Here is a 27723-nt window from a genome sequence, read left to right as displayed (position 1 = left end):
CTCTCCACAATCCACTTACAGCTCCTATCACTGTTTCTAATATCCAGCATACCATCTCCCGAAAGAAGAACACTGCTCCTGGCATAGACAAAATCACCCACCGCTACATCAAGGAAGGTCCCTATGTCTTGCTTTACCTTCTCTCTACCATTTTTACTTTCATTCTTCGCACTGGCTTCTATCCTCTACCTTGGAAAACTTCTACTACCTTAATGTTTCTCAAACCTGACAAACCCCCACAATCTGTCTCTTCATACAGCCCTATCCAACTCACTCTTGTGTTTAGCAAGATTCTCGAACGTATCCTCGTCACTCGCCTTCACACCCATCTTTCAGCATATAATTTACTACCTCCATCAAGCAGGTTTTCGTCCTTCCTTTAGCATCTCCGATCAACTCCTCCGCCTTACTACTTTCATCAATAATCAGTTTAACACATCCAAACCTTCCTGCCTCATCTTATTTGACCTCGAGAAAGCTTTTGATAAAGTTTGGCATCTCGGCCTCTTCTATAAACTTTTTTCCTTTCACCTGCCCTACTGTTATATTCGCCTCATCTATCAATTTCTCTCCTGCAGACTTAGCTATATATCAATTAATAATCACCTTTTTATCCTATCTTCCTTCATTCTGGAGTCCCCCAAGGATCAGCCCTATCCCCTCTGCTGTTCCTTCTATATGTCGCAGACTTTCCCACACTTCCCCCGAACCTTACCCTCTTTCAATATGCCGACGACACTGCCTTTTTAGCCACAGGAAATACGATTCAACGCATTAATTCTTCTCTCCAACCTCCCATAGATTCCTTTCTTTCTTGGTGTCAGAAGTGGCGTCTTACCATCAATGCCGCTAAAACGCAAGCGATTATCTCCTTACCGCCTCGAAAGCGCTCCAGTGTTCATCGCAATCCTACCAATCTCCATCTCCGTATATCCCATACTCCTGTCACCATCAGCAAAACAGTCAATGAAACTTATTTAGGCATTACTTTCGACCAACATCTTAAATGTACTCCATACCTCAAGTACATCTGTGCCAAGGCTTACTCCCGCCTTAACCTTCTTCGCCGCCTTACAGGCACTACTTGGGGTCTTTCTGCTATCACTCTTCTTAATACGTACAAATCTTTCCTCCGACCAGTCCTTACCTACGGCTTTACAGCTTGGATCGATGCTCCCTATTCTTTCTACAAACGCCTCCAAATTCTAGAACGCCACGCACTCTGACTTGCCTTTCGTATCCGTCTTCCCAGCCCTACTCGAAATCTGTATGACCGTACTCCGTTTCCACATATCGTATACCACCTTGAAACACTCCGCCTACGCTATATTTTTCAACGCTTCCAGAACCATGTCCTGCAGCTCCTCCAGTCAATACCAGAGCTGAAAATTGATGCTTTCCCCCTAATGTTATGATTTTGAGATAAAATAAAGATATAATAAATAAATTAAACCTCACTTGTCCCGTCTATCTTTCTCCTCTCCCGAGATTTCCTTTATTCCTCATCCCCTAATAAAAGGCATCATCCTTTGGACAGGGCTAGTGGAGCGCGGCTAGCAAAAAAAAAAAAAAAAAAAGGCTATTTTGCTATCTTTATATTTTTCTCGAAGATTACATCACCAATCTAAGCTCGCCTTACATTCTTGTACCTAATATTTGTACTGAACACCTAGCTGATTTTTCTTTCCGAATGATTATGGCCAAAAAGGCCATAATGATCATTATTATTATTTGGATTGTACTAGAATAAAGATATAATCAATATAACCCTCAACTGACCAACTACAAGTACCTTCAAATCTCCATGCTCCATTACTTCCTCATCCTGAATGAAGGGCGTAACACTTTGGGCGGGTGCTAGCCTCGGCTAGCAAAAAAAAAAAAAAAATCCATTTAAGATTTTTCTTTCGAGCATGTTTGCGGTTATTTTTGCAAAACCCCTATTCGGTGTAGGCTCTATATAGGTTTTGAATGCAAATTCCCGTTTTTCTTTAGTTTAATTTAAAGGAAGAGTATGTGGAATATATAAGTATGTATTTCTCTGTTTTACATATACAATATTAGCGTAGTAAATGGTATTTGAAAAGTTCTTTAAGTACCGCCAACTAAGGTTACCAGCGTCTTGTTTCAATGGAAATGGCGCAAATGGTGTCCAATAGTTTACCGGAAGTTTAAGGGGTTAGCAGCTAGAAGTAATATGTTTTTTTATTATTATTGAAAACATATTGTAAAACTTACAATAATATTTTGTCTTCTACTATTGCCTTAAAGCAAACTCACTTTTATCGCGTAGATAAATTATAGCACCCAGCACCCATTATTTTATTGGATGTGACTGATGAAGTACACTAACTGTCACATTCTGTAACGGTATGCGTCAAACCAGCGAAAAAAGTCGCCATATTCTGCATACCAGATATAATGACTTTTTAACTTTTTGCGTGAGTTTTCTGCACGTAAATTCTGCAAAGACTGATACGGAATGCAGCCCTATCTTCTAAATTTACGATTACAAAGACTAGTTTAAATTGTTACTATCTTATCGCTAGTGCTCTACAGATAACGGCTACTTTAAAAAAAAAACGAAAAGAAAAAGAAAGCCATTATTGGCCTGCTAATATCGTGCGAGCAGACTAGGGACGAAATGTACGACAGATGAAATTTTGACTACACTTGTCATTAGTGCTTCGTTAGTACTCGTTAGTGCTGCATATCATATCGTTAGTGTTCCAGAGACAATGGCTATATTTTTTGAGCTGAGCGAAGCGAAGCTCTTATACTCGGGTTAGCCGTTTGGTTGTCCGCGAACTCCTCTTAGACCGTTTGGCCGATCTCAACCAAACTTAGCACGCTGATAGAGTATGTCGTGCTGAGTGACAACATAAGTCGAAATCAAAAATCCGATGTACCATCGAGGAATAATCACCGAAAAACGCTTCCTCCTAGACCGTTTGGCCGATCTCAACCAAACTTAGCACACTGATAGAGTATGTCGTGCTGAGTGACAACATAGGTCGAAATCAAAAATCCGATGTACCATCGAGGAATAATCACCGAAAAACGCTTACTCCTAGACCGTTTGGCCGATCTCAACCAAACTTAGCACGCTGATAGAGTATGTCGTGCTGAGTGACAACATAGGTCGAAATCAAAAATCCGATGTACCATCGAGGAATAATCACCGAAAAACGCTTCCTGATTACGTAGTTTAAGCTCGCTCAGCTCATTTCATTGCAATCGGGTATATCCATTGCATTCCTAGTTTAAAAGAAAGCCATTAATGGCCTGCTAATTTCATGCCGAGAGAACACTTACGGCAGACAACAATTTCGATTTCACCCATCGTTAGTGCCGCATGTCCAGTTGTTAGTGCTCTGTAGTTAACGCGTTCTTTTAAAAATATTATTTACCTGCTAATTTGATACTACAGGCCAAACAAAATACCGACGCCAGACCACAATTTCGATTTCACACATCTTGGGTGCTTTGTTAGTAGTCTTTAGTGCTGCATATTCCGTCGTTAGTGCACTGCAGGTAACGCCAATCTTTTTCAAATAGTCATTACTGGCCCTCGAACTACATGGAAACATGAAAGGAAAGACACCTACGGCAGACCAGATTTTCGATATCACACATCGTTAGTGCTCGTTATTGCCGCATGTCCCCTTGTTACTGCTCTACAGATAACGCGTTCATGTTTTAAAAGTATATTATTGGCCTACTATCTTCATGGCGCAGGCCAGGCACAATACCAGCAGAAGACCACAATTTTGCTTTCATACATCGCTAGAGCTTCGCTAGTTGAGTTGATTTTGAATTTAACGTCCCTTTTTAGCAGCGAGGTTATATGAGACGTGGACGTACTGATTAACGTGGAATCCCAACCACATGAGCTCCCGCCGGGAGTCGAACCCGGGTCTGCCACGCAATAGGTGCGTACGCTAACCGCTTAGCCACGGAGGAGCTCTAGAGCTTCGCTAGTGTTGATTATCCTATCGTTAATGTACTATAAATAACGCTCCCTATTTCTAACGAAGAAAAGTAATCACTATTGGCCTTCTAACTTCATTCCAAAACGCAAACACGCCTAACATACAGAGGATCACAGTAATTTTTATTTCACACCGTTAGTGCTTCGTTATTCCTCGTTTGTACCACAAATTGCATCGTTAGATTTCCGGGAAGAAGTCCAACTTATTGAAATAATCTATTTACCTGCTACTTACACGGCAATTGCTTTCAAGCAATCTACGGCACACCTCGATTTCGATTTCATATATCGTTATTACTTCATTAGCGTTCATTAGTGCCGCAAATCATATAGTTCGTATCCAAGTAACGGTCACTTTTAAAAAAGACCATTACCGGCTTTCTAACTTCGTGCCACTTGTTTTTTAGAAATCAGTATTGGCCTTTTAACTTCATGCAAACAGGCATGGCAGATCATCCAGAAATTGTGGTAGGAATTAGGTTTCGTCTCTGTTTTGCTGGTATGAGTTAGCAGGCTAATAATGGTTTCTTCAAAAATGTAAGCGTTATTTATGGAGTACTAGCGATGGGATATGCGCACTAACGAGCACTATCAATGTAATAACGATTGGTGAAATCGAGATTGCGGTCTGCAGTAATTTCCGTGCAGCGTGTAGACATGCAAGTTAGATGGGGGAAATGATTAATTTTAAAAATGTGTATCAGTTGTCTTTGGAGCACTAACGATCTGATATGCGGCACTAACAAGCATTAACGAAGCACTAACAATATATGAGGTCGAAATCCTGGTCTGCCATAGATGGCCTGCCTGCTTCATAAAACGCCCATTTTGTTACCCTATAAACTGTTTATGGCTCTAACGAGCACTAAGGCTGTTCGAACCGGCAATTTCATTTATGGTATGATTTTGATATGTTGGGATGTTGGCATCAGGCCCGTATCCACTGCTCTCCCTAAACTTTGGCTGCCCCCCTAAAAGTTTCACGATAGGCTTGCAAATGAACTATAATATGGTGATGAAGTATAATATGATTGGGTCGCCCCGCCCAGAAATTTTTGGGCTGGCTACGGACCTGGTTGGCATGAAGTTAGCAGTCCAATGGTTTCTCTTAAAAATTGGGAAGTTATTTTTCTAGCACTAACGATGAAGTTTGGGGCACTAACGAGCACTAACGAAGCACTAACAATGTGTGAAATCGATTTTTTTTTCCTGCCATAAGTGGCCTTCCAAGTTCATGGACATTTTAAGAGCTAATGCAGCACCGCCTCGGGCTACATTCTGTGGTAAGTCTGAACGGTATAAATTATAATTTGGTAAATAACTTTTTTCTGATTTTTTCAGGAATGTTTCATTCAGAGCTATACAATCGACCTTATGTGCTGCTGCTACTGTTTCTAAGAGTATTCGATTGGTGTGTAAAGAGCGGATGTTATTTAATGTGATACGGATTTTAAGTCTACTCTACGTGAATTCAGTGAAAAATTGATTTTTCTACAGTATTACAAACATATGCACTCATTTGTTACCTAGTTATGCCATAAAGTCCGTCACAAATGCTACAAATACACTTGTATAATACAGTGTGAATGATAATATTATTGTGAACTTTCACATGCCGCTCGTTCTTACCCCACTCTATATGCATTTTAATCAAGCGTAGAGTGGTTCGGGGAAAGACGCCCTAATTTTATGTTTAGAAGGTCATAGCTCGTTGAAAATTGTGTACAGAAAAAAAGCAATTGGTACAACTTTGAAGGTTGGTCCTTTGGTAACCTGCACAGAAAGTTTCGCTTTATAACATTGCATAGTCAAAACGCTGGAAGAGGACAAACACAACATTACAATTTGCCATCTTCCCTCAACTGTGCGGGGGAAGATGCCTCATTAATCGGGAGAAGATGGCACAGAAATCGGAATCGTGTAACGCGCGTATTAGGAAAGAGATAGATGTAACATATAAAAATATATGATTCAAATACTTATTTACAATAAACTAAAGCATATCTGCACTCTCCTTTAACTAAAAAAAAATAAAAAATAAAATTCAAAGTGAGGTTGAACTACAGTAAGAGATTACATGATAGAAAATATCTACTGAACTAAAAATAGATATTTATGTTGTTCCGAACAAATACGCTTACACTCCTCAATATGTAATATTATAAATGAAACATACTAGCATATAAAGTAGCATAGATAACATAATGTTTGGTCATTTTAGTTTTAGACTATATTGTCCATGTCCATGACAATAATATATAATCCGTTGAAACTTTTGGGCAAACATTCTACACTACATTTTTTCAGCATTCTTATCCTTGAAACAAATATCGCAAGTGTCTGGTTGATTGGTGCATGTTTCATGTAACCATACTTTGCATCCAATGCATTGTTGCCACTCAACCGAAGGACCATTAGGATTATAATAGCATCGCCCATAGAAAGCACAGTAATCTTTCGAAGGTACTTGAAGTTCACATAGTGGTGTAATTTTTTTTTGAACACTGATCTTCATTACTTGTAGTTTCACAAGGGGAATAGGTAATGTCTTTTGTAGTTTGAGGCCGAGACGATTTCTTCGTCTTACTTTCATTGCAATGCTTAGATGCTTTCCTGTGATCTGAGAACGTAAGAATTTTAGCTTGGCGTTTGCGGTTTGTCTGAGAATTAGTGAAGGTAGGAGCAGGTAACACGCGTGAAGACAGAGCCATGTTTGTTGGAGTTGAAGATCTACTACTTGCAGATGAAGGTCTACTAGAGTGTAAAGGTGTACGTAGGCCTATAGATGTTGTAATACCCACTGGAACTCCTGAAGATATGCTTGAATATGTTCGATTTGATTTCCTCGAAATCACTTATGTTGAGAAAGATATCTCCTATTCTGCAAACGGATTCTGTATGATTGGCATCCCTTTAGGAACTATCAGATCTCAAATTGTGTAAGCTCCATCGGGTACAGATTCAGGATTGTACGAATATATCCCACAAGCAGAAATCCTGCTGTAGCGTTATTGGTAACAGCTGCCTTCTCCCATGCTTTTCTCAAAAGTGAAAGAAACTGCGCCCGAATGACTTTTGTGTTGGGATGAGTACGTTGCCACTTACGCAAAAAAAAAAAAAAAAAAAAAAAAAAAAACAGTTTAGAAAAAGTCCTTCAGAGGTATGAGAAACGACCTGTGGTTGTAAGTGGTTATGTGGTGTAACCAATGCGTATTATAACTCGGAAGAAAGAATAATATTACATCATTGTCTGACGCTGTTTGCAGCATGTCTGAATCAGTACAATGTGACGAATGCCCTCCAACACCAAAATCACACGTCCGGGAGGTTTCCTGGAAATAAAGTGTTTGCAATCTATGCATAAATATGTCAGAGTTAACATAAACTGATATCTGATTCATAACGATTTGTGTACTAATGTTAAAACCATGTTCCCGCTCAGATTTTTTATTCTTTCCCTTCAAAATACTTCAATGGTAGAAAATGACATTCTGCGTGCAACATTCAATCAACAAGCTAGTTTCACTTTTTTCCACTAAAGTTACCTGATTTACTCATTTCGAACCCTCTTGCAGCCTGCAGACTGTTTCTGGTCTGGAGTTTAATTGAAAGCCCACTTCGCCGTAATTATATATATGTCTAGTAATTTCCAACAAAATATTTTTGTAAGAACACCCAACAATTGCCCAAAATATTTCCCAATATGTTCCCGATTAATAGTTTCTGCTCTGCTTTTCGAGGATCCTTGTGTTTTCGCTTTACGCCTTTTAAATGTTCGATATGAAATGCCGAAGAAATTGGTGGCATGAAACGCAGTCATTCATTCCTTCTGTAGGAACTTACTTAGCGACCACCTGAAGACTTATTGCATTCCACTGGCAACGATTGGATACTCTTTCGTAGTTGCGAGGCAAGAACAATCTGTAACAAACGCAGATAATTATAAAATGGACATCTGGTTTACATACATATTTTGGGATTTTAAATTATATTTTTTATTTTACTAATAATAACATTCAATATAATATATTTCGTTAACACAGAAAATACGGGCTCCTACGACTACCTAGGCAGGGTGCTTTTACTTTTACTAAAAAGTTAACATTAATTTTCTTCGGAAATAATCAGAAAGGCATCTTTACCCGAAGCAGATCGATTTCATCTTTCCCCGAGAAATTTGATGCATCTTTCCCAACAGTCGGGGGAACATACCAGTACCGTCTACTGAGCAAAGAACACGTGGAAATCAAGGAAGCTTAGCGCAGAAAGGAAAATTACCCTTCTACCTTTCATGTATTTGCATATTACTACTTTACATTCCTATATGATATATATTTCTGTGCAAATTGTTAACACCTAATTTCAATTTTACATCTTTTAAAGAGGTTGAATTTTACTTTTAACCGAATAAAAATACAAGTTTTTACTTACCAGCAAATATAACGTCCAACTTTTCTTCCCAAGTCACCTCCACACACAATCGATGCATCATGCTACCAATTACATTCAAGGTCACGCAGTGAGAGCGAAAGATGCGTCTTCCCCCGTATTGCATCTTACCTCGAACGACTCTATATTAACATAATACGTGAAGCTTTTATATCGATAAATAACCAGCTTCCCTGTTCCCCTTCCACATGTAAAATTTGAAATGTCGCTCCTGATTCTATCTGCTGTTCAAATCAGGAGTGGATCAGGCTGAATGTTGAGGGGTGGCGGTCGTTCGTAGTCAAATCAAGGTAAGAGCGTACTGCAAAAATGAGAACTCCTTTTTAATCAAAGCCTTTTAAATGTCTATTCATACGTTTTTTAAATTACTTCCTTCTTTTCCTTGCTATTTTCAATTTCTTTTCTCTCTTCCTCGCTTCTTTCACTTGCATTAGTTTGTTTGTTATTTTTAGTTTCTTTGATTCTGAGCCTGCTTAACTGTGAAACACAACTGTAAATAGAATACACAATACTAATCAACCTGCATTCACAACTGCAATTTTCCTTCTTGAAAGTCAAAGATAGTTTCAGAGACACTCCCACCTTTCTAATCTCGATCCTTAAAACTGTTTCGACAACTTCCATGCGAAGAAACCATTAGATCTATTTGCTTTCTGCACCTACCTAACTGACATTTCTGAAACACGAATATTGACAAACACTTCCGAACAAATATGGTTTATAGTTTGAAAATTTTAACAAGAATCAGAACTTGGTCTTCAGAACGGATGGAGAACTCAAAATATCGCATCTTGGAAAGAAACAACAGAAATGGCCACCTTGTATTTCGAAGGTGGAATTTTTTTGAGCAAGAACGCCATGGTAAGTAATTTCTTGCTATTTATTGCTTTATTTGACTTCAGCAACGTAAAACAAACATACAAAAAAAAAACCGAGGTTTCACTTTACATTTATAATTCAAATGTGAATGTTCCTAGGATAGGTTTTATTTTAAAATAAAAATACCTTCCACTCTGGGGGGGGGGGGCGATCAACCCGATCGACCCCCTGGATGCGCCCCTGGTCAATACTGTAAGTAAAATACTGGGAAGCCACCATCCTGCTATTTTTAAACTACTTTTGTAGATCCCTTTTAACGTACTTGTTGCTGTGCTGTAGAATTACAAAACAAAATTAAGTGTACAGTCTAACAATAGATGGCAGCATATATATGAATCCTGTATTTAATAAACCTTGTTGATGTATTCTACACGGATGATTTTTTTGTTTAGCAATTAAACTACATTTTAAATTTTCTATAGAATTTGTATCGTAATTACTGTTCAGACCTAACGTTTATATTTATCTTTTAGGATTTTACAAACTTTCACTATTAGTTTGTTTTATATACTGGCATAATATGAAATTTGCTTTATTTCAAATGTTCATTCTACACTAAACCTGTTTTTTTTATTTTCTTTTATTTTTGTAAAAGCACAAATCGGTGTATTCTACCGGTGCTTTAATTTTTATATTTGAAATGTTTTATTTACTTTTATTAGAATTTCAAGGTAGAGAGGTGTTTTTAATGGGCATTGCATCAGCGTTGCCAGACTCACAGCTCGGAATTATTCCAAAACCTGATCAAAATTGTGCTAGATTCGGTCAAATTATGCTAGATACTCATAATTACTAATTCAGGAGTTTTAAAAGAAAAGAAAAAAGCTGAGATACGACAACGTAACTTAAAATACGCAGAGCGCAAGAATGCGTGGATACGCAACTAAACTAGTGCAGTCGTTACCAGACTCAATGGCGTATATATCGTATAAATGAATGCAAAGTGTTTGTTTACATATTTTGAAAGAAAATTACCTCGCAGCATAAGCGGAGTTGGGAATTGTCTGCTGGTGGGCAAATTTTTGGTCGGTCTCGGACCTTTCATTTCAGGAATAAACATGGTCATGAAGTCAGAAATAAAGATAGTGAAGTTGTCAAAAAGTTGGGGGGAGATGGCCCCCATAGGTCCTGGGATGTTTTTTTTTTTTTATCATTTCACTTTGAATGTGCAAATTGAAGAAAGGAAGGGAGGATACTTATTGAAAATTACAGATGTTAGTGTCAAATCCATAGCTTTCGGGGAAAAGGGGGATATATATATAAAAATGATGGATAATTATCGATATAGTGTCGAATTCATAGTTTATGGGGCCGCTGAGATGAATAGTGACACTTACGATGCCGTTTAAATCCAAATTCAGGCCTGCAACTTAGGGGAGGAAGATATATATAAAATGATGGAAAATAATCGATATTAATGTCGAATCCATAGATTTTGTGGTCACTGAGATAAACAGTGACACCCCCGATGCCCTTAAATCCAAATTCAGCATTCCGACTTAGGGGAGGAAGAGATATATAAAAATGATTGATTCTCTATTATTGTCGAATCTATAGTTTTCGAGGTCGCTGGGATGTACAGTGACATTTTCGATGCCGTTTAATTCCAAATTCAGGCCTGCAAGTTAGGGGAGGAAGAGATATATAAAATGATGGAAAATAATCTATATTATTGATGAATCCATAGATTTCAGGCTCCTTGAAGTAAACCGTGACACTTCCGATGCCGTTTAAATACAAATTCAGCACCGCAACCTGGTGGAGGGAGAAGGGGTAGATATATAAAAATGATCGAAAATGATATATATTAGTATCGAATCCATAGATTTCGGGGTCGCTGAAGTAAACCCTGACACTTCCGATACTGTTTAAATCCAAATTCAGCCACTATTAGTACTCCTAAATTGGGAGGTGACATGTAAACGTAATTGAAAATGACCGATACTAGTGTCGAATTGATAGTTTTTGGGGTTTCTAAGTTCAGTGGGGACAGTTTTGGTACCCTTTATGTCCGAAATGAAACGCATTCTCCCCGTGCGAAGAATGGATATACTACTAGTCTTTAATAATAATGAACGTTCATACTGAAGTTCATAATAATAATGAAGTTTCACATGTTAAATTCTTCAATATATTTCTCGCTGTTCAAATTTACTTACTTGTGCGGTGTATGTGTGTATGTGAAAATAAGATCATCTCTCTTTTTGAGTTGTTCGAAAAATATACTAATAATAAAGAGGTATTTTATCAGAAATCAGAAAACTACAAAGTAAAATTAAAACCTGTTGCTTTAGGTATTTTTCCTGCTAGTGAAATATATTGTATATTGCTGCAGACGCGTTACAGCAAATAAGATTAATATCAGACGAAGAAATAGTTTTTTAAATTATATGTCAATATTTCCTTTGCCAATATGAGCTTTTGCCAATATTTCCGAACAAAAGACTGTTTTCTAATGGGCTCTGAATTTCCGGAAATTTTACACAGCAGAAAGAACATATGTATATCATAATATATATTTATTTGATTTTAACAAACTAGCATTAACTAAAATAATTCTGGCCCCATTATTTTAACACTTCCCTGCCATAAAGCAGGAGCTTCATAAGATTGCTTAAGATAATTTAAATGTGTCTATATTAATTAATCTGACTAGGATTATATTTTAGTATCTTTGTAGTCATAACTTCATTCTATCACGGTGCTAACTTTAAAGAAGTGGTGCACGTATATTTGTTGCCATTCTAGTACAACAAACATAAGTACTCAATGATCTTAACTGTAAACAAGTAAGTATAAAATAGTTTTCATTTTAAAACCATAATGTGGTAAAATGTTCGAAAATTTCTATATTTCCCAAATTTTCCATTTTTTTTCAAGCTCGGAAAAAACAGTAAAAGATTGTATTTTTCTACCCAAAATTTCCGTTTCTTTCCCAGGCTTTCACAACACTATTCATTACTGTAGTTTATGTCATAATTCTCTTATTTTAACACGTCATCAAGATATTATACGGTCTTATAGTAGGAAAGGTATAGCGTCGTTTCTTCCCGCGAAAAGTTGTAGTGACTTTTATGAGGAGTGGCAAGCAGTAGAATTGGGGCCCGATAGAAGACTGACTAAGCAAAAAATTTCCTAGAATTCGGTATCATTTCCTGGAATTGGGAGGCAAGTTTCGACAAGCCTTTAGTTGCTATGTTCATATCCTTTTACGGCTAGTACAGAAGTTCGTGGGAAAATGTTTTTTTTTTATGAGAACAGTCTGTTGCTATGGTGATAGTCTTGGATGGCTTCATCGTCTTGGATGGTCATACTCTTGGACGGATCAGAGTCCTATCAGTTATCATGATCGAAGCTTTCCAATTGATTGATTGATTTTTGCTTTTCGTTATGTATTGAATAGCTAGATGCTCTTGGTCTTCATAGTCTTGGATGCTCATACTGTTGGACGGATCAGAGTCCTATCAGTTATCATGATCGAAGCTTCCCAATTGATTGATTGATTTTTGCTTTTCGTTATGTATTGAATAGCTAAATGCTCTTGGGCGGATGAGAGTTCTATTAGTTATCATGATCGAAGCTTCCCAATTGATTGATTGATTTTTGTCTTTTCATTATGGATTTGAACTCCCCCAAACCCCTCCACTCCCTCCTGCGAAGAACGTAAGCGAACGATGTTACTATGCTCATACTCTTGGACGGCTATCGGATCTTGATGAGAGTCCTTTCAGTTATCACGTTCGAAGCTTCCCAATTGATTGAATATGAAGTTCGAAGCTTCCCAATTGATTGATTGATTTTCGTCTTTTCGTTATGTATTGAATAGCTATTTTGCATAGCGAAGAGCATACTTAATGTCTTAAAATATTCAATGCTTTCTCATCGAGAATCGAACCTGAACACTAAATATGTTTTCATTTTGAAAGTTCTCTCATTGAAATTGAACGCAAGACCAGTGCTTCACGATTTAGAGTTGAATTAATTCTTGCATGAAAAAAAAAATTTCATGTATTGATTTTAGCGTAGCATATGATATGTACATTGTTCGAAGCTCTTCATTTCGAAGCACTATAATGCTTTCAAGTGTTCAATGATCCCTTTCTCTCTCTTTCTCTCTCTCTATCATCGAGAATCGAACCCGGACCAAAGTGGTATTAAAACATAAATAACAACCATAAAAATAAATTTAAAAAATACAGCATCACATTATTATTATTATTTTGGGAGTGAAAGTGAAGCAGACAACTAACCTTGATTGTAGCTTCGCTAACTTATGAAATAAAGACTTTACACAAAATTCTACTTTGGTAGGGAGCTGGGATCGAATTTGGTACTTCATGATTTTAAAGTTGAACTAGTCCTTGCATGAAAAAAAAAAAAGAATTTCACTTCGTTTTCACGACAGAAAGGATCGAATTAATTTCATGTCTTAAAATGTGTAATGTTTTCTCATCGAGGATCGAACCAGCAGGACACGGGAATCAAACGCAAGACCTGAGAATCAAACGCAGGACCTGTACTTCACGATCATTGAGTTGAATTAATCCTTGCATGAAAAAAAAATAATTTCACGTATATAGCACATCGTTTCACGACAGAAAGGAACGAAATAATTAATTTATTGTCTTGAAATATTTAATGCTCTTTCACTAAGAATCGAACTAGAACACTAAATATGCTTTTATTTTGAAAGTTCTCTCATCGGAATCGAACGTGAGACCAGTACTTCACGATTTAGAGTTGAATTAATCCTCGCACGGAGGAATCCAACTTGAGGTGAGCACTCTATCACTGAACGTCAGTGCCTCGCATATAGATTAGATTTTATTTTTTTAAAAAAAAACTTTTCGTCTTATTTTTTTTTCTAGTCGTCTTGTATTGGGTAGCTAGATTCCCCCTCAGCCCCCCAGACCCATCTTGTAATACTAAGAATAGAAGTTCCCAGATTTTCTGCGAAGAATTTGAGGAGTTTAACCTGATCTTATTCTCACGAAACGTCTGGAACCTTCTCAGGAAATTGAGTTGATAAGACAATTGTTGTAGTTCATGGATGTTTTTAAAACGTATTGGTAGCGGAAGCACTTCTCATAGCATATCATAATGTTTTAAAAACGTAGGATGAAAAAATTTGTATGCTCAAATCAACAGGGTTGATTGTATTGCATGTGAAAAATATTATATGGATATTCACATGATGATGTCTGTTATGACAAGTAATTAAAATCACTTAAGTTGAAGCCGTAATGAGATATTGCGCTATAACATATCCCCATAGCACAAAAGATTACGCCTCCACGAAATGTCTGTATGTTATGAACTATTTGCTTTATCTAATTTGGTCTTGGGATTCTCACGAATTCACTTGTAAGTGTTCATGGGAATAGAATTTGTTTGCAGACTGATCTTTGATCGAATAGACCTTAGTTGCTCAGGGGAATATCGCATTGCATGAATCGTGAATATCGTATTTTCAAACATATACAGCATTTGAGATTACATGTATGTTTGTTGTCGTCTTCACATACGAACATACCCGTACTCACGTGCGACTGAAGATAGTGTAATCTGAATGCGAAAACGCTGAGTTATGTGTAATGAAAAATAAGTCTGTTAATAGATAAGATTTACTAAAGATGATATTTTGATACACCTATCCAATAATGTGTGTGAATAAGGAAATGAAACTTTGTTTCAGATGTGAAACTGAATAAGGATATTAAATGTAGCAGGGGAGAGGTGGTGAGATTTTATTCCCTTGGAAAAGCTCATATGTTTCTTGAAAACAGTTATCATAATAAACTTGCTTTATGTTTGACTTCCAATGCTCTCCCATCCGTAAATCGAACTCAGGACCACGTTCACCACATGTCCGTGTTAGCTATTAGATCAGCTGGGGGTGCTGAAAAGATGAGCAGACGGCACAGCGGCAAAGCGCTTACATTTGGTATATGATGGTCCCTAGCTCGAGTACCGAATATATTAGCTCATGATGCCTTAGCATAATGGGCATAATCGTAGGACATTAAATAAATAAATTTGTGATGGACAACATCGTGTTCGTTGATTCTCATGTGGTATTTCCGCTTCATCTCATAATATCATTTCATTTACCTTAATCATCCTTTCATCTTAGCCTAAAAGAGATATTCGTGGGACGTTACACTGAAAGATTTCATCTTTATCGTTGCACACAATTGTTTTCCCAATCAATATGTGTAACATTCTACATTTAGTCGTGTTTCTGTTCTTATGGTTAGGTTTGGAAATTTACATTTTAATAAAAAAAATAAAAGAAACGAAAAATCGTCTTAGACGTTAAGTAGAATTAATTACTTTGAACAAGAAATCTTAATTCTGTGGCGAGGGTACGTCCCTCATGATATAGTTCATTCTCGAGACGAGATAGAATACATCGAGAAGCAAGATCGACGATACTTTTACAAAAATTTATGATGAGATCCAATGTCGGACAGAACTCCTTATAAAAGTCATAGAAAAAGGATTCATTCTGTTTTCACTGTTGTAAATTAAGGCTTTAATTGGAAGATATCCGTTAAGTCGTATAACGAGATACTTTGTATCGGTCCATAATTACATATATCTCGGGCAGAAAGTGCTTTTACACAAGCACTATACCTGTTATAATGTTAATTAAAAATAATAAAAGAAGAATGTTTTAATATATAAGAAATATACATTATTGTCTAGTTGGTTGCTATGTCGTTGTTTATAGATACTCAGTTAACATGTTTGATTGCAAGTCGGTTGGTGTGAATATACATTAAAAGGGAATCAAAGAATAAATTATTTAATATTTATCATGGACTTGTAATTTCAGTAGAAAAGGTGAGCATACTAGTGAATATAACTTCAGAAGATATTTTAAGGTGAAAACGATTATTGCCACTAAAGATATAACTGAACCAGGGTTAACGACTACCTTTGGTGAGTCGTTGTAATCGTGTAATATGGCAACTCGACTTGGAAGTACAAGACATCACATACAAATTTTGCCTTCATGTATTACTAGCCTAGATGCTTAGTATAATAATAAGGGCGTCAACGCATCTCTCTCTGTTTCAGACCAATCTCATAGTTCGTGAAGAAAAATTTATTACTTTTAGATTCATTTAAATATATGTTAATTAGTTTAAATAACTTTTCTCGGTATTTAAAATTTTGTTTCCCACATATTCGAGTCGTAGGCCTTTCTCAAGTTAATAAATAATTGATATGTATGGATATAGCATTAGCACTTTTTTAGTTGTAAAATTAGTGTAATAAATCTTTTGTACCCATGATAAGTAAATTCTCTCATTACACTATTCGTTAACTTACTTAGTTGCAAATTTCATTATTTATGCAATTCAGCTTATTTCGTTTACGATTTACTTCCTATGAGATCAAAGAAATGATCTTTGTTCGTGGGATTTCTTAAGACATCATGTTCTCACACAATGTTAAGGAAAATCGATGAGCTTGAAAATTTTCAATCCTGTGTGAATGTATTAAGTTTTGTGTCTCACGCAGGAGAGTCCTTTATTATTATTATTTCCATCGAGAGATAAGAAAGGTATCCTGCGAATTCTTAAGACAATGAGGACAAGGTGATTTAATGGTCATACATATAGAATACGTCTTTGAGAGTGAACATATTATTCATTAGTTAAAGATGGCATCGTCAATGAATTTATTAACCAAACTTAATGCAGCGTCGTTAGTATCTTTTACAAAATTACAAGACTTAGAAATTAATAAAACCTATCGTATTGTAGATTGCAAATTAATTACAACCGTATATGGAAAGAAGGTTTGTGTGACTTTTGAAGCAGGACAAAAAGTGATTTTACCAGGGCGATTTACTGAAAAAGTAGAAGCAGATAATGGCGCTTTATTAACATATTTGCAAAGTGGAAACGTTTGTTTAATATACAAAGAAAAAAAGATTAATTTAACGGGACATAGCATGCACGATATTGAATTCACAGAGTTGAGCGCATCATAAGTGTATGAACATGTACATGATTATCGACTTATTCTTCATTCTCATCCTTTTTCCCTAAAATTTCTCCCATCCTGGTGGATTTGTGTGTTTCCGGGGTCGCGACAAATCGCAATGTCTTGCATGTACTGGACTTGAGGCAATTCATACGTGTGTAAATGAACAAAATATTATTAGTGAAATGAACAATAGTTTTCCGAATGTATCTCAGGCTTTGAAGAAGGACGGCGAAATAAACATTGATGATGAAAGATTAAAATTGGAAATGAAAGTATTATGTAAACAAAAAATTATAGAAGCAATCAGGGATGAATTATTTGACAGAATTCAAACACAATCATGGTGGGGGGAAACTGATACTCAACCTGTGGATGACATCGATGAGATGGATATGTGTTGATAAAAAAGAAGAAAAAAATATTTTTCAGTGTAGTGATTTTAGTGAAAAGTGATATATATTTTTATGACGTAAATTGAGTGACAAGAGGATATCTAACTGTCTGAAAATTATATACATTATCAAGTTTACTATACGAATAGTGAAATGAAACACGCAAAGAAAGAAAACATATGTTTCAGTCTAGTGATTTTATTAAAGTGATATATTTTATACATTTCTGAAAAATGTATCACTCATTAGTGAGTAATATTTTACGTTGTATGCAAAAATCGTATTTGAATTCATTATTATGAAAAGAAAAAAATATTTTTTCAGTGTAGTGATTTTAGTGAAAGTGATATATTTTATACATTTCCGATTATGTATCATTCATTAGTTCACTAATATTTTACGTTGTATTAAAAATCGTATTTGAATTCATTCACCAATAAAAAACTAATTAAAAAAAGAGCTATTAGGTTTAGATTTAATCTTGTACATTTGTTTGGAAGTTTTACATTTTAATAAAAGTAAAAGAAACGAAAAATCATCTCAGACGTTCCTTAGGTAGAATCACTTCGAGAAGGAAATCTTAATTTTGTGAAAAGTTATGTACTAAATTCACCGTTTGATTATTATTATTATTATTATTATTATTATTATTATTATTATTATTATTATTATTATTATTATTATTATTATTAATAATAATAATAATAATAATTTGGGGGAGTAGATTCGTTTGATATAAATCGACAAGTACATTTTTTTCAAATTCGAAATGAAACAGAAACATCCGAGACTCATAGACAATACTAGTTCACTGAAGTTTTAGTCCTCAGACACTGTTTTAATGTCACATGTGGCATATATAAAAGCTTTAAATTGATATAGCAATTGCACGAACACGATGTATTTTCAAACTCAAGACAATACAGAAACATCCGAGATTTATGAGCATTACTAATTCACACACATCCGAGACTTATGGGCAATACTAGTTCGCCCAAGTTTTTGATGAGCAAGATGTCCACATTAGACAAAATTTACAGAAAATTCGGAATATTAAGGAATGTTGGTGATCTGACCTAGAACATACCTTTTCATTACAGTAAACAAAGAACAGGAATGAACATGAATTGTACCTCAAATGATGTGTACGGGTTCGATTTTAATCACAGTTCCCATGAAGTGAACTTTGTGGTGTACAAACATCGTGTGTGCGTGAGTAGAGTTTATGTTTCTAACTTCTTATTCAAAGATTCACAAGATAGGTTATTTCTTATTTAAATGCTTCTTTCAACATTCCTACTCTATCTTTGTTTTTAAATCACGTTTACATTTTATGTTTTATCTAATAACTACAGAGATATAAAAGTAGAAACAAAATGTACAAATGAAGGGGGATTGAAAGATTTATTATGAAGATCTAAAGCTGAAACCTCAAAATACTATTACTAGGGTAACTAGTATTGCCAACAAAACGAGAGAAACTTCTCGATACAAAAAGAGGCAAGTCTCAATTCGATAAGTACATTTTCAAATTCGAGATGATACAAAAACATAGGTACGTTCAAAAAAGTTTGTGATAACTTGATCCAAGATCCAATATATTTTAGAAAAAAACGATATCTAAATTAGAAATTTGTACATGCAAGCCCATTATCAGCGATGATTTTTGATTTATATTACCCCTGTTAGCAGTGACTTTGGGGAATTGCTAGAGTTAGGAGGATATAGATATTTTTTTATCCGTAGTGTCATCACTTATCAAAACTTGTTGACCATTACGTGATGCAACTTTTTTTTTCGCATTAAAGGTTCATCTGAAAATTTCAGATTTGTGCAATTTTTCGAAGTGTAAGTGGTCAGTTACAGTTACAGATTCGATTAACCGAATATAAGTCTAGGTACATCTTTAATAGTGTAATTCAAATTGTGGACCTGATGTCAACATGTGCAGACATTTAGCCTCACCGGCATAAGCGTGGGACGTAAAACTCACAGATTTCATTTCATTCAAGTACAAGCACATTTAAACGACAGTTAACTTTATAAGTAAAATATGAGCTTTGAAATCATATTTGAAGTTATTTGGTAATCATTTTAGTAATGTTCATACAATGTGTACGTCTAACGTAATGAACTTCATCCTGTGTACATATTTAATTTCGATAAACTGGAGTAACAAAATAAGAGTATACGTACAAAATCATACTTATAAAGAGAGCATATCTGAGGTCGCATACTGAAAGAGAATAAGTTTTTTTTTAATAAAAAAAACTTCTTTTCAAGAAAAGAAATAGTTGCTCTTCTGGAGAAAAGCAATTTCGAGATTTTCCCTTTTGCAATGCAACTCCAGGATTGCCATCTTTAAAAGTACAATTTCTCACTTATTCTATTTTACCTTGTTACTCTAGTAACAAATAAAAGCATGTTTTGTAATATTGAGAGTCTATCCTTGCATGTGGGTGTGTAAAAGGGAGGCGTTATAACTAATTCTGCATATCTATGTTCTAACTTGACTTCAATTCTTGATATGTCCGGGATTTCTCCAGATGAAAGGTGGTAACCCTACTTCTATGGCCAAAAGAAAATGTTTTTTTGAATATAAATTTCTCGATAATAGATTCTACACATCTTTCAACACAATATTTGTATAAGTATAATTTTACAAATAGACCGCTTCGGTACAAATAGACCGAATGTATATTACATGCGTAAAGTCACATGTTCTAGTCAAGAATATTGTACAGTTCTTGTGCTCTTACTCATATTTCTTGTTGATCCTGTAAAAAGGCAAAAGCAGAATTGCACTGCTACATAATGAACACACATTCATGTATTTCAACTGTTTGAAGTCAGTCACTACAATGACGAAAATAGTTTTGAGAGTCGTAGGTGCAGTTGCTAGCTTCAACAACCACGATCCACACAATTTGGCGATCTTCACGTAGTGGTGGTGGTCTGTGTTGGCCCACGTCCGATCTGAGAGTTCAGTTGTCTTTAACATCCGCCAAGGAAAACTCACTATAGACATTGACCTGATGGCTAGTCATATGATATATTTCAAGATATCGCCTTTATATATATATATATATATATATATATATATATATATATATATATATATATATATATATATATATATAACTACCAATTATCAATTACTGTATACACTTTGGTTACATTTTGTGCTTTTTGTATGATACAATGCTGAATTTCAATATCAATATAACGTACATAACTATTGTATTAGTTCAGTGATTTTAACAGAATATTCGTTTATTTCAGATACCTAAAAGTCCTAAACATCAAAGAGGAAAATGTACGAAGATTTCGCAAGAATGTGAGAAGAATAAAGAAAATAAGAAAATCGGTTGCAAAGCCTCTGCTGATCCAGAACCGCCCGCCACTTGTGAAACAGAAGCTGCATGTGCCAGGATCTCACAAGAAAGATGTCAAACACATTGCCATAAACTTGACGACAACAAGGATTGTGATTCCGTAAGCAAATTACTAAGCAAAGCAAAAGCGGTCGCAGTTGACAGAGAAGTGTGTTCGTGTCAGGTGGAACTTCAATCAGAATTAGGTGCAGATCATCTGTGTGTGTTTGGTCAAGATTCTGAACAGCCTTGTATAGTAAGTATGTTTATATGATTGTTCTAATTATATCTTATCAGATTCAAAATGTTAGATTTTAGTGACCATATGGCCTGGTTTAATCAAAATAGTACAGCTTTTGAGTTATCTTTTCCCGTAGTGTTGAATCCTCAAGTAGTATAGCTTCATCTCTCTACGAAATGTTTGCATACTAAGGTGCGTTGCAAAATGATATGTCCAGTGCATTAAGGTACGAAAAGTGTATGTAAAAGGAGGGAAGTGAACTAGATCTGATAGTTAGTATAACACTGACAATACATCACGGGTAATCAAGCAAGTTGTGTATATATATTGTATAGTACAGTGTGGAAATATGAGAAACAGTGGGTATACAGAGAAATGCACTGTTGAAAAATGATACGACCACTGCACTTAATACCCTATATATGAACCGTTGTTCACTAATAGTTGAAACACGCGATCAAATATGGTATTCACTAGGTTCTATATCGTGGAAATGCCAAGTGCATCCCATGCAGCAATAATAGCATCTTTCAAAGATTCGATACTATCGTATTGTCGACCTCCAGCATACACTTGCCGACACAACACATCCCAAACATTATCCATTGGTTTCAGGTCCAAGAAGATTGCAGACCAATCCATTACGCGGACGTGTTTGTAGTAAAACCATTATTTTGTAGAATTTGCCACATGTATAGGTGCATTATTCTGTTGAAGGAATCACAAAGATCCACCAATCACACTAGCGAAAGGAAGCAGATGATCTTCGAGCAGTTTAATAATCAGTGGCCTTCATATGACAAGAAAGGAAGGCGAGATTGGTTTTACCATAAGCACCAAACCTACCCCCAGACCATTATAGACTTGCCACTTTGCTGCCGTTTGGAAAAGATCTGTTCTTTCCTCGAATCATGCCAATAATATCCCACCCATCTGGCCCGTCTAAATTAATTTTCATCACTGAAGATTATCCGCTTTCATTCTTCTCTCCAGTGCACATGCTCTTTCGCCCATCGTAGTCTCTTGCGCTTGTGATCGGCGCTTTTTCTTGTATTGCAATACATTGGACTGCTGCACAGCGCGGCACAAGGTTAATTTGTGGACGTTTATAGTAGGATCACCGGACAGGTTAACTAGATTTGTATTGTTACCAATTAGCTTACGGACTACATTTCTTATTTGTCTTAGTATTAGTTTCCGTGGTCTTCTGAGCTATTTCTTTACACCATACTTTGCTCAGAGTTTTAAATAATTATTCACCACACACGCGGTGGGCCCAATTTTCCTGCCTATAGCTCTGGAAGACATTCCTTCAGCTTTATAAGCGGTAATTTTGCCCTTTTCATACTCAGAGAGCGCTCTTTCTACCTAATTTCCTACTCCTTCGTCATACACAGTACAAGCGCGTTCCAAACACGATACTATATCTTCTTCAATCACATGAAATCTAGTTTCCTACTTGAAAACGCTTTGAGCACCAACAACCTTCACCAATCTACAGTAACGCCCTATATCACAGTGATCATTTAATTTTGCAAGAGCTGGTATCCACTTTTTGGTTTGTTACTGTAAGAATTTCACTGTCCGATCATTTTGTATGGAACACTTGTTAGGTTGGTGGTTTCTAATATCGTATTTTACTTTCTTCAATTAATTATTTTTCTTTAAAAAATATACCAGAGCACCATTTCTCTGTCTTGAAGACATTTTTAAAATTCCAAGTTACTTCAGTAGCATGCATACATTTTCAGAGTGGCCCCGCGTAGCGTAGTCGCCAACGCTCTCGCCTTTGATGTGAGTGGTCCCGGGTTTCATTCCCGGTGGGGGCACTCGGTCGAAAAAGTGTAAAAATCTTTTTCAGGCCAGCCATCCTGAATGAGGTTTTCCCGAGTTTTCCTCATTCACACCAGGCAAATGCAGGGGTGGTACCTAACTTTATAGGTCCCAGGCCGCTTCCTTTCCCAGTTTTTTCTTTCTTTCTTCCTTCCTTTTCCCCCGGATAGGGTGCTCGCTGAGGGAGTCATCCTTCATACGCGACGGGCTAAATGGCCATAGATCCTGAAAGCCCAGAAATCTGTCCTAATCCCTAATCCTAAGCATGCATGCATTTTCCGATAACAAAATTTGACTCAAGTCTATTGAGAACTCATTGGTATACTTCACGTCCATACCAAATTTTGTTGCTGTCAATGAAGCATTAAATATGAGAAATCATCTGTATATGCTGCTATGACGAAAATTCCCTTCATCCTTTTTTCGAAAAAGAAAATCCCACAAAATGGGATTGATTCCACAGGTCGGCGTCAATGATTTCTACTGTGCTGACCTGAATCTATTTAATTTAAGCTTTGACTCTTTGAACAGTGTTGCCAACCAACATACAATACAAATTATATATGAGCTATTCCTGCTTCAGATGTTAAAATTAGATTTTCATTCTTCATTCCTACAAGATAGTCATCAATCAGTCATCTGGTGTAATTTGGTGATAAGTATTGCTGGCAGTGAAATTTTGAAAAATTAAGTTTAAGCTATAAATTGCCATTTAACTGTCAATCCACGCGTCGTGAGCACATCTTGTTTCAATAGTCTAGCACATGCCACGTCTAAAAATACAGAAGTAGTGCTCGTGGCATTGGATTTTGGAGAAGTTTCTGGGCAAAGAGAGAGCTTTCATAATTTTTGTTCTTACGCGTAATGCTATTTTATCCTTCTCACGTGCTCAGTTGTGTGGTGCATTTCACTTCTTCAGAAAAACATCTCAAAGGATAACTTTCTTTGTGTACAATCCATGGTCATATCACGCGTTTCATTCCCGACTCATGGGACAAGACTTTGTGGACACACTGTATAATAAATTCATGTGTTCATGAAGCTTCTTTCGACACATTTCCATTAACTTATATCGTTTACATCAGGGGTAAAAGTGAGGGGGAACGCGGGGGCGCCAACAACCCACGCGACGGCCCTGGTAGTAGATTTAGTTAAGAGTTAAATACGGAGATTAAATGTATTCTTCGGAAGCTTAATCGAGTGCAGAAAACAGATTCTCACTATCTGTTAAAGTTTCTGCTCTAGGCCTATAATCAACGATAAAAGTGAAGTTGTTTATTTCTACCACTTCCCGTTTGAATATTATCAACGAAATCTGTATTTAACTTTTAACCGTCTATATCCAGACTAAAATTCGTATCCATCAAATAGTTCTTTTTTCATTTCTTTCTCCCTTTTTCTCTCCTTTTCTCTCTCTTTTTCTTTTTTCTTTCTTCCTTTTTTCTTTCTTCCTTTTTCCTTTCCTGCTTTTACTTTCTTTCTTTTTTTCTTTCTTTCTTTCTTTTCCTCATTTTCTTTCTCATTTTTTCTTGTTTTTTCTTCCTCATATCTCCCCCTCCTCTCTCCCCCCCCCTCTCTCCCTCTCTCTTTCTCGCACGAACGAACACAACTTCTGTCTTCTGGATGGACGGACAGGGTAGAAGTTTCGTATACAAAATTCCTTAAAAATAAAATTCATCCGATAAGTTCAACGAGTCAACATTATTACACAGTCGCTCATAGATCTTGCTTTATTATTATCCTCTCGGCTTACCTGAAGTATTGTTAACATGTTGTATGCACAATGGTCATATTTTTCATGTGTTCAGTTTCCTGCCCATTTCAGAAGTCTATTTGAAGTTCACTGCCCCGATCAGTGTAGTATTTATGAGACCTTAACTTAGTTTAACGTGAGCTTTGAACCCACCTAGACGTCTTGATCTAATTACCTGCAAAATGAATTTACAATGTTATTCTCTCAGTTGTATTTTCAAGATAGTTCCATGCACCTCGTATATCATAATGCAACTACTGCTGATGCAAAACTGTGAACCAAAAGGAAATCTTTTAAATTCTATGTCCGTGAAATCAAGAAAAAAAATACCTAAAAGTTGGGATATAAATATGCATATATCCCAACTTGGAAGTAATTTTCTTCGTGACCTCACGAAGTTATATTATTAAATAGACGAATGATTCCATTGCATTCAACATTCTAAAATTAGTATAAAAATTCCAATTAGAAATTTATCAAAACGTAGGCGCTTTCATACAATTTGCATGAGCGATCATTCATTTTAATGTTCCAACTAAATTTTTCAAGGAATTATTTTTGTACGGAAAATAGGTATATTTCCTTTCTTAATTTACTTAATTAGCTAATTTGGTTAGTTCTTTACTACTACACATAGAGATTTATAAATTTCCAGTAATTGTGATTGCAATTTAGGATTTAGTTTGTTTCCATAAGTGTTTCAAGTCTTCACAATGGATTTCATATAATCTGTATTCACTTCATATAATATTGTATAATATTCATGTTAGACATCTATCCACAAAAAGCAAGATCAAGAAGTCTGTTCTAATCTAATTGCCTTAATTTTGTCTTTCAGGCTGATATTGGTTCCTCCGTAGTCTGCAGTATTAAGCAACCAACAGACAAGTGTGGAAATGAATCTCCAAAATTTGCAGTTGCTGGAGTTATTACGAATACTTACTGCTGTTCACAAGAAGATAGTGAAAAACCTATACTTGGTGTAAACATTGAGAAAGCTTCAGAATTTATTTGCAATGTCATTGAATGACTTTAAAATACTTTAAAAATTTATAAGTTTGCCTAAATACAGGCCTCCGTTCAATAGTTTCTTACATTGTATCTACATGATCTTACATTGTATCTATAATGATCTGGCTTATTCGAAGTACTATATTGGAAATAAAATGATTGAAATAAATATTAGCATATATTTCTACTTTATTAATCTCAATTTTTCCCTAAGTTTCTCAAGTATTGGTTTAACGCCCCTTTTCAACACAGAGGCTATATAACAAGTGTACCTATGGGTTAAGGCGGAATCCGAGCTCAGCATACATTTCAAATGTATGCTCCGACCGAGAATCTAACCCGGGACCACATAAACCAAATACGCACTTGCTGGTCGCTAGACCAGTAAGAAGGGCTCAACTATTTAGCATTTTCACAAAATGCAAAATGGGTATCTGGTATTAAGCATACCAAAAGATTTTGTAATGTCCTTTCAGAAAATTTTGTAATATGCGCAGTTCAGCTATCGATAAAGCACGTAAAAGGCTCTATTTCCTCACCTTTCTCAGAACTGGTTATGGCAAGTTTAAAGTATGTACAATTTAATATACGTTCCTAAACTGTCTTCTTTCTGGCGTAGTTGTACCTAGATATTTATATAAAGTATAAAAGATAAGTTAACAATTATACTATAAAATATATTTTCTTAAAATCTACTTTACAAACTACTTCTAATCTCTTGTAGCTTCAAAAACACCAAAAATTTAACTTAAAGTTAACTGTATTAGAAATTAGTTTAGATTATGAGGACATATATTCTTTAGTGGACTCTGATTTGATCTTTGAGGCTGAAGACGGCGAATTGTCGTGATTGGGAAGGTCGCTAATCTTGAACTTAATTGGATAATTTAGAAAAAATATAAATTAAAATGAATGAATTTTAATTTTGGAATTTGTGCTTCGTATGTATATTTTGTTATTGGTTAATTAATATCGTACTTCCGCAGAGAAACATCAAAAGAATCTAATGACCGTGTCTATAGCGTCAACTCCCACTCACGACCCTTCTTCAGTTTTACTAGAAATAGGGAAAGAAAGAGTGCGAAGAAAGAAGAAGGTAGGAGGAAGAAGGAAAGAGAAAGGAAGAAGGAACCAGAGATGAAGAATTACTGGATAATGATGGACATATGGTAAAGAAACTTGAATAGTTATTGAAAACGAGATTCATACCCGAATGATATTACTATTTAAGAATCAACTCTGAAGTGATCCCAAAAAGACACATGTTCCCTCATACTACCCTGACCTGGACCCAGGCAACTGCACAAGTGGGAGTTGCCCTAGCCCACCCCAGGTAACAAGAAGTTTTAATTTAATAGTTTGTATGTTATTTCCAAACGTTAAATAATCTTTATCCAGTATCTTAATTTCCCTAGTGGAGATCGAACACACGTCTGAATTAGCCAAGGAAAGAAAGAAATCAGTGATTTACATACTTTCCACAAATAGAAGTTTTCGGTTTTTTTTTGAAAATACTGTCGTTATCAAAGCTCATCCTGTTGTTTAGGCTTTCCTTTCAGAGCTGATTTAGAGTAATTTAGAGTTAGTTATCTTTCACGACCTCGGTCATGCACCAATACATGTAATATACTATCACAAACATATTATAAACACTATCGTTGTAAATCAATATTAAATGCTGCCACTTAAAACTAAATTTGTCATTCATTCACACACACACACACATATATATACAGGGTGGGCCATTTTAATTAATCCACGGAAATATCTGAAAAATGATACAACATAGAAGAAATGTT

General features: G+C 35.7%; 1 protein-coding gene across 1 annotated transcript in view; it reads left to right on the top strand.

The window, feature by feature from the left end:
- Positions 1-26098, top strand: part of LOC145686175 (uncharacterized) — a 158301-nt gene extending 132203 nt beyond the window's left edge. Inside the window, exons 6-7 of the mRNA XM_081759195.1 lie at positions 20995-21342; positions 25752-26098. Coding sequence (XP_081615321.1) covers positions 20995-21342; positions 25752-25943 — 540 coding nt within the window. The 3' untranslated portion in view covers positions 25944-26098. The remainder of the gene's footprint in view (positions 1-20994; positions 21343-25751) is intronic.
- The last annotated feature ends 1625 nt before the right edge of the window (positions 26099-27723 follow it).

This window comes from Thermobia domestica, chromosome 5, assembly GCF_964235325.1.
Source record: "Thermobia domestica chromosome 5, izTheDome1.hap1.1, whole genome shotgun sequence".
Classification (NCBI taxonomy): Eukaryota; Metazoa; Arthropoda; class Insecta; order Zygentoma; family Lepismatidae; genus Thermobia; species Thermobia domestica.
Note: the sequence above shows the minus strand (reverse complement) of the source record. Positions and strands in the feature narration are given on the sequence as shown.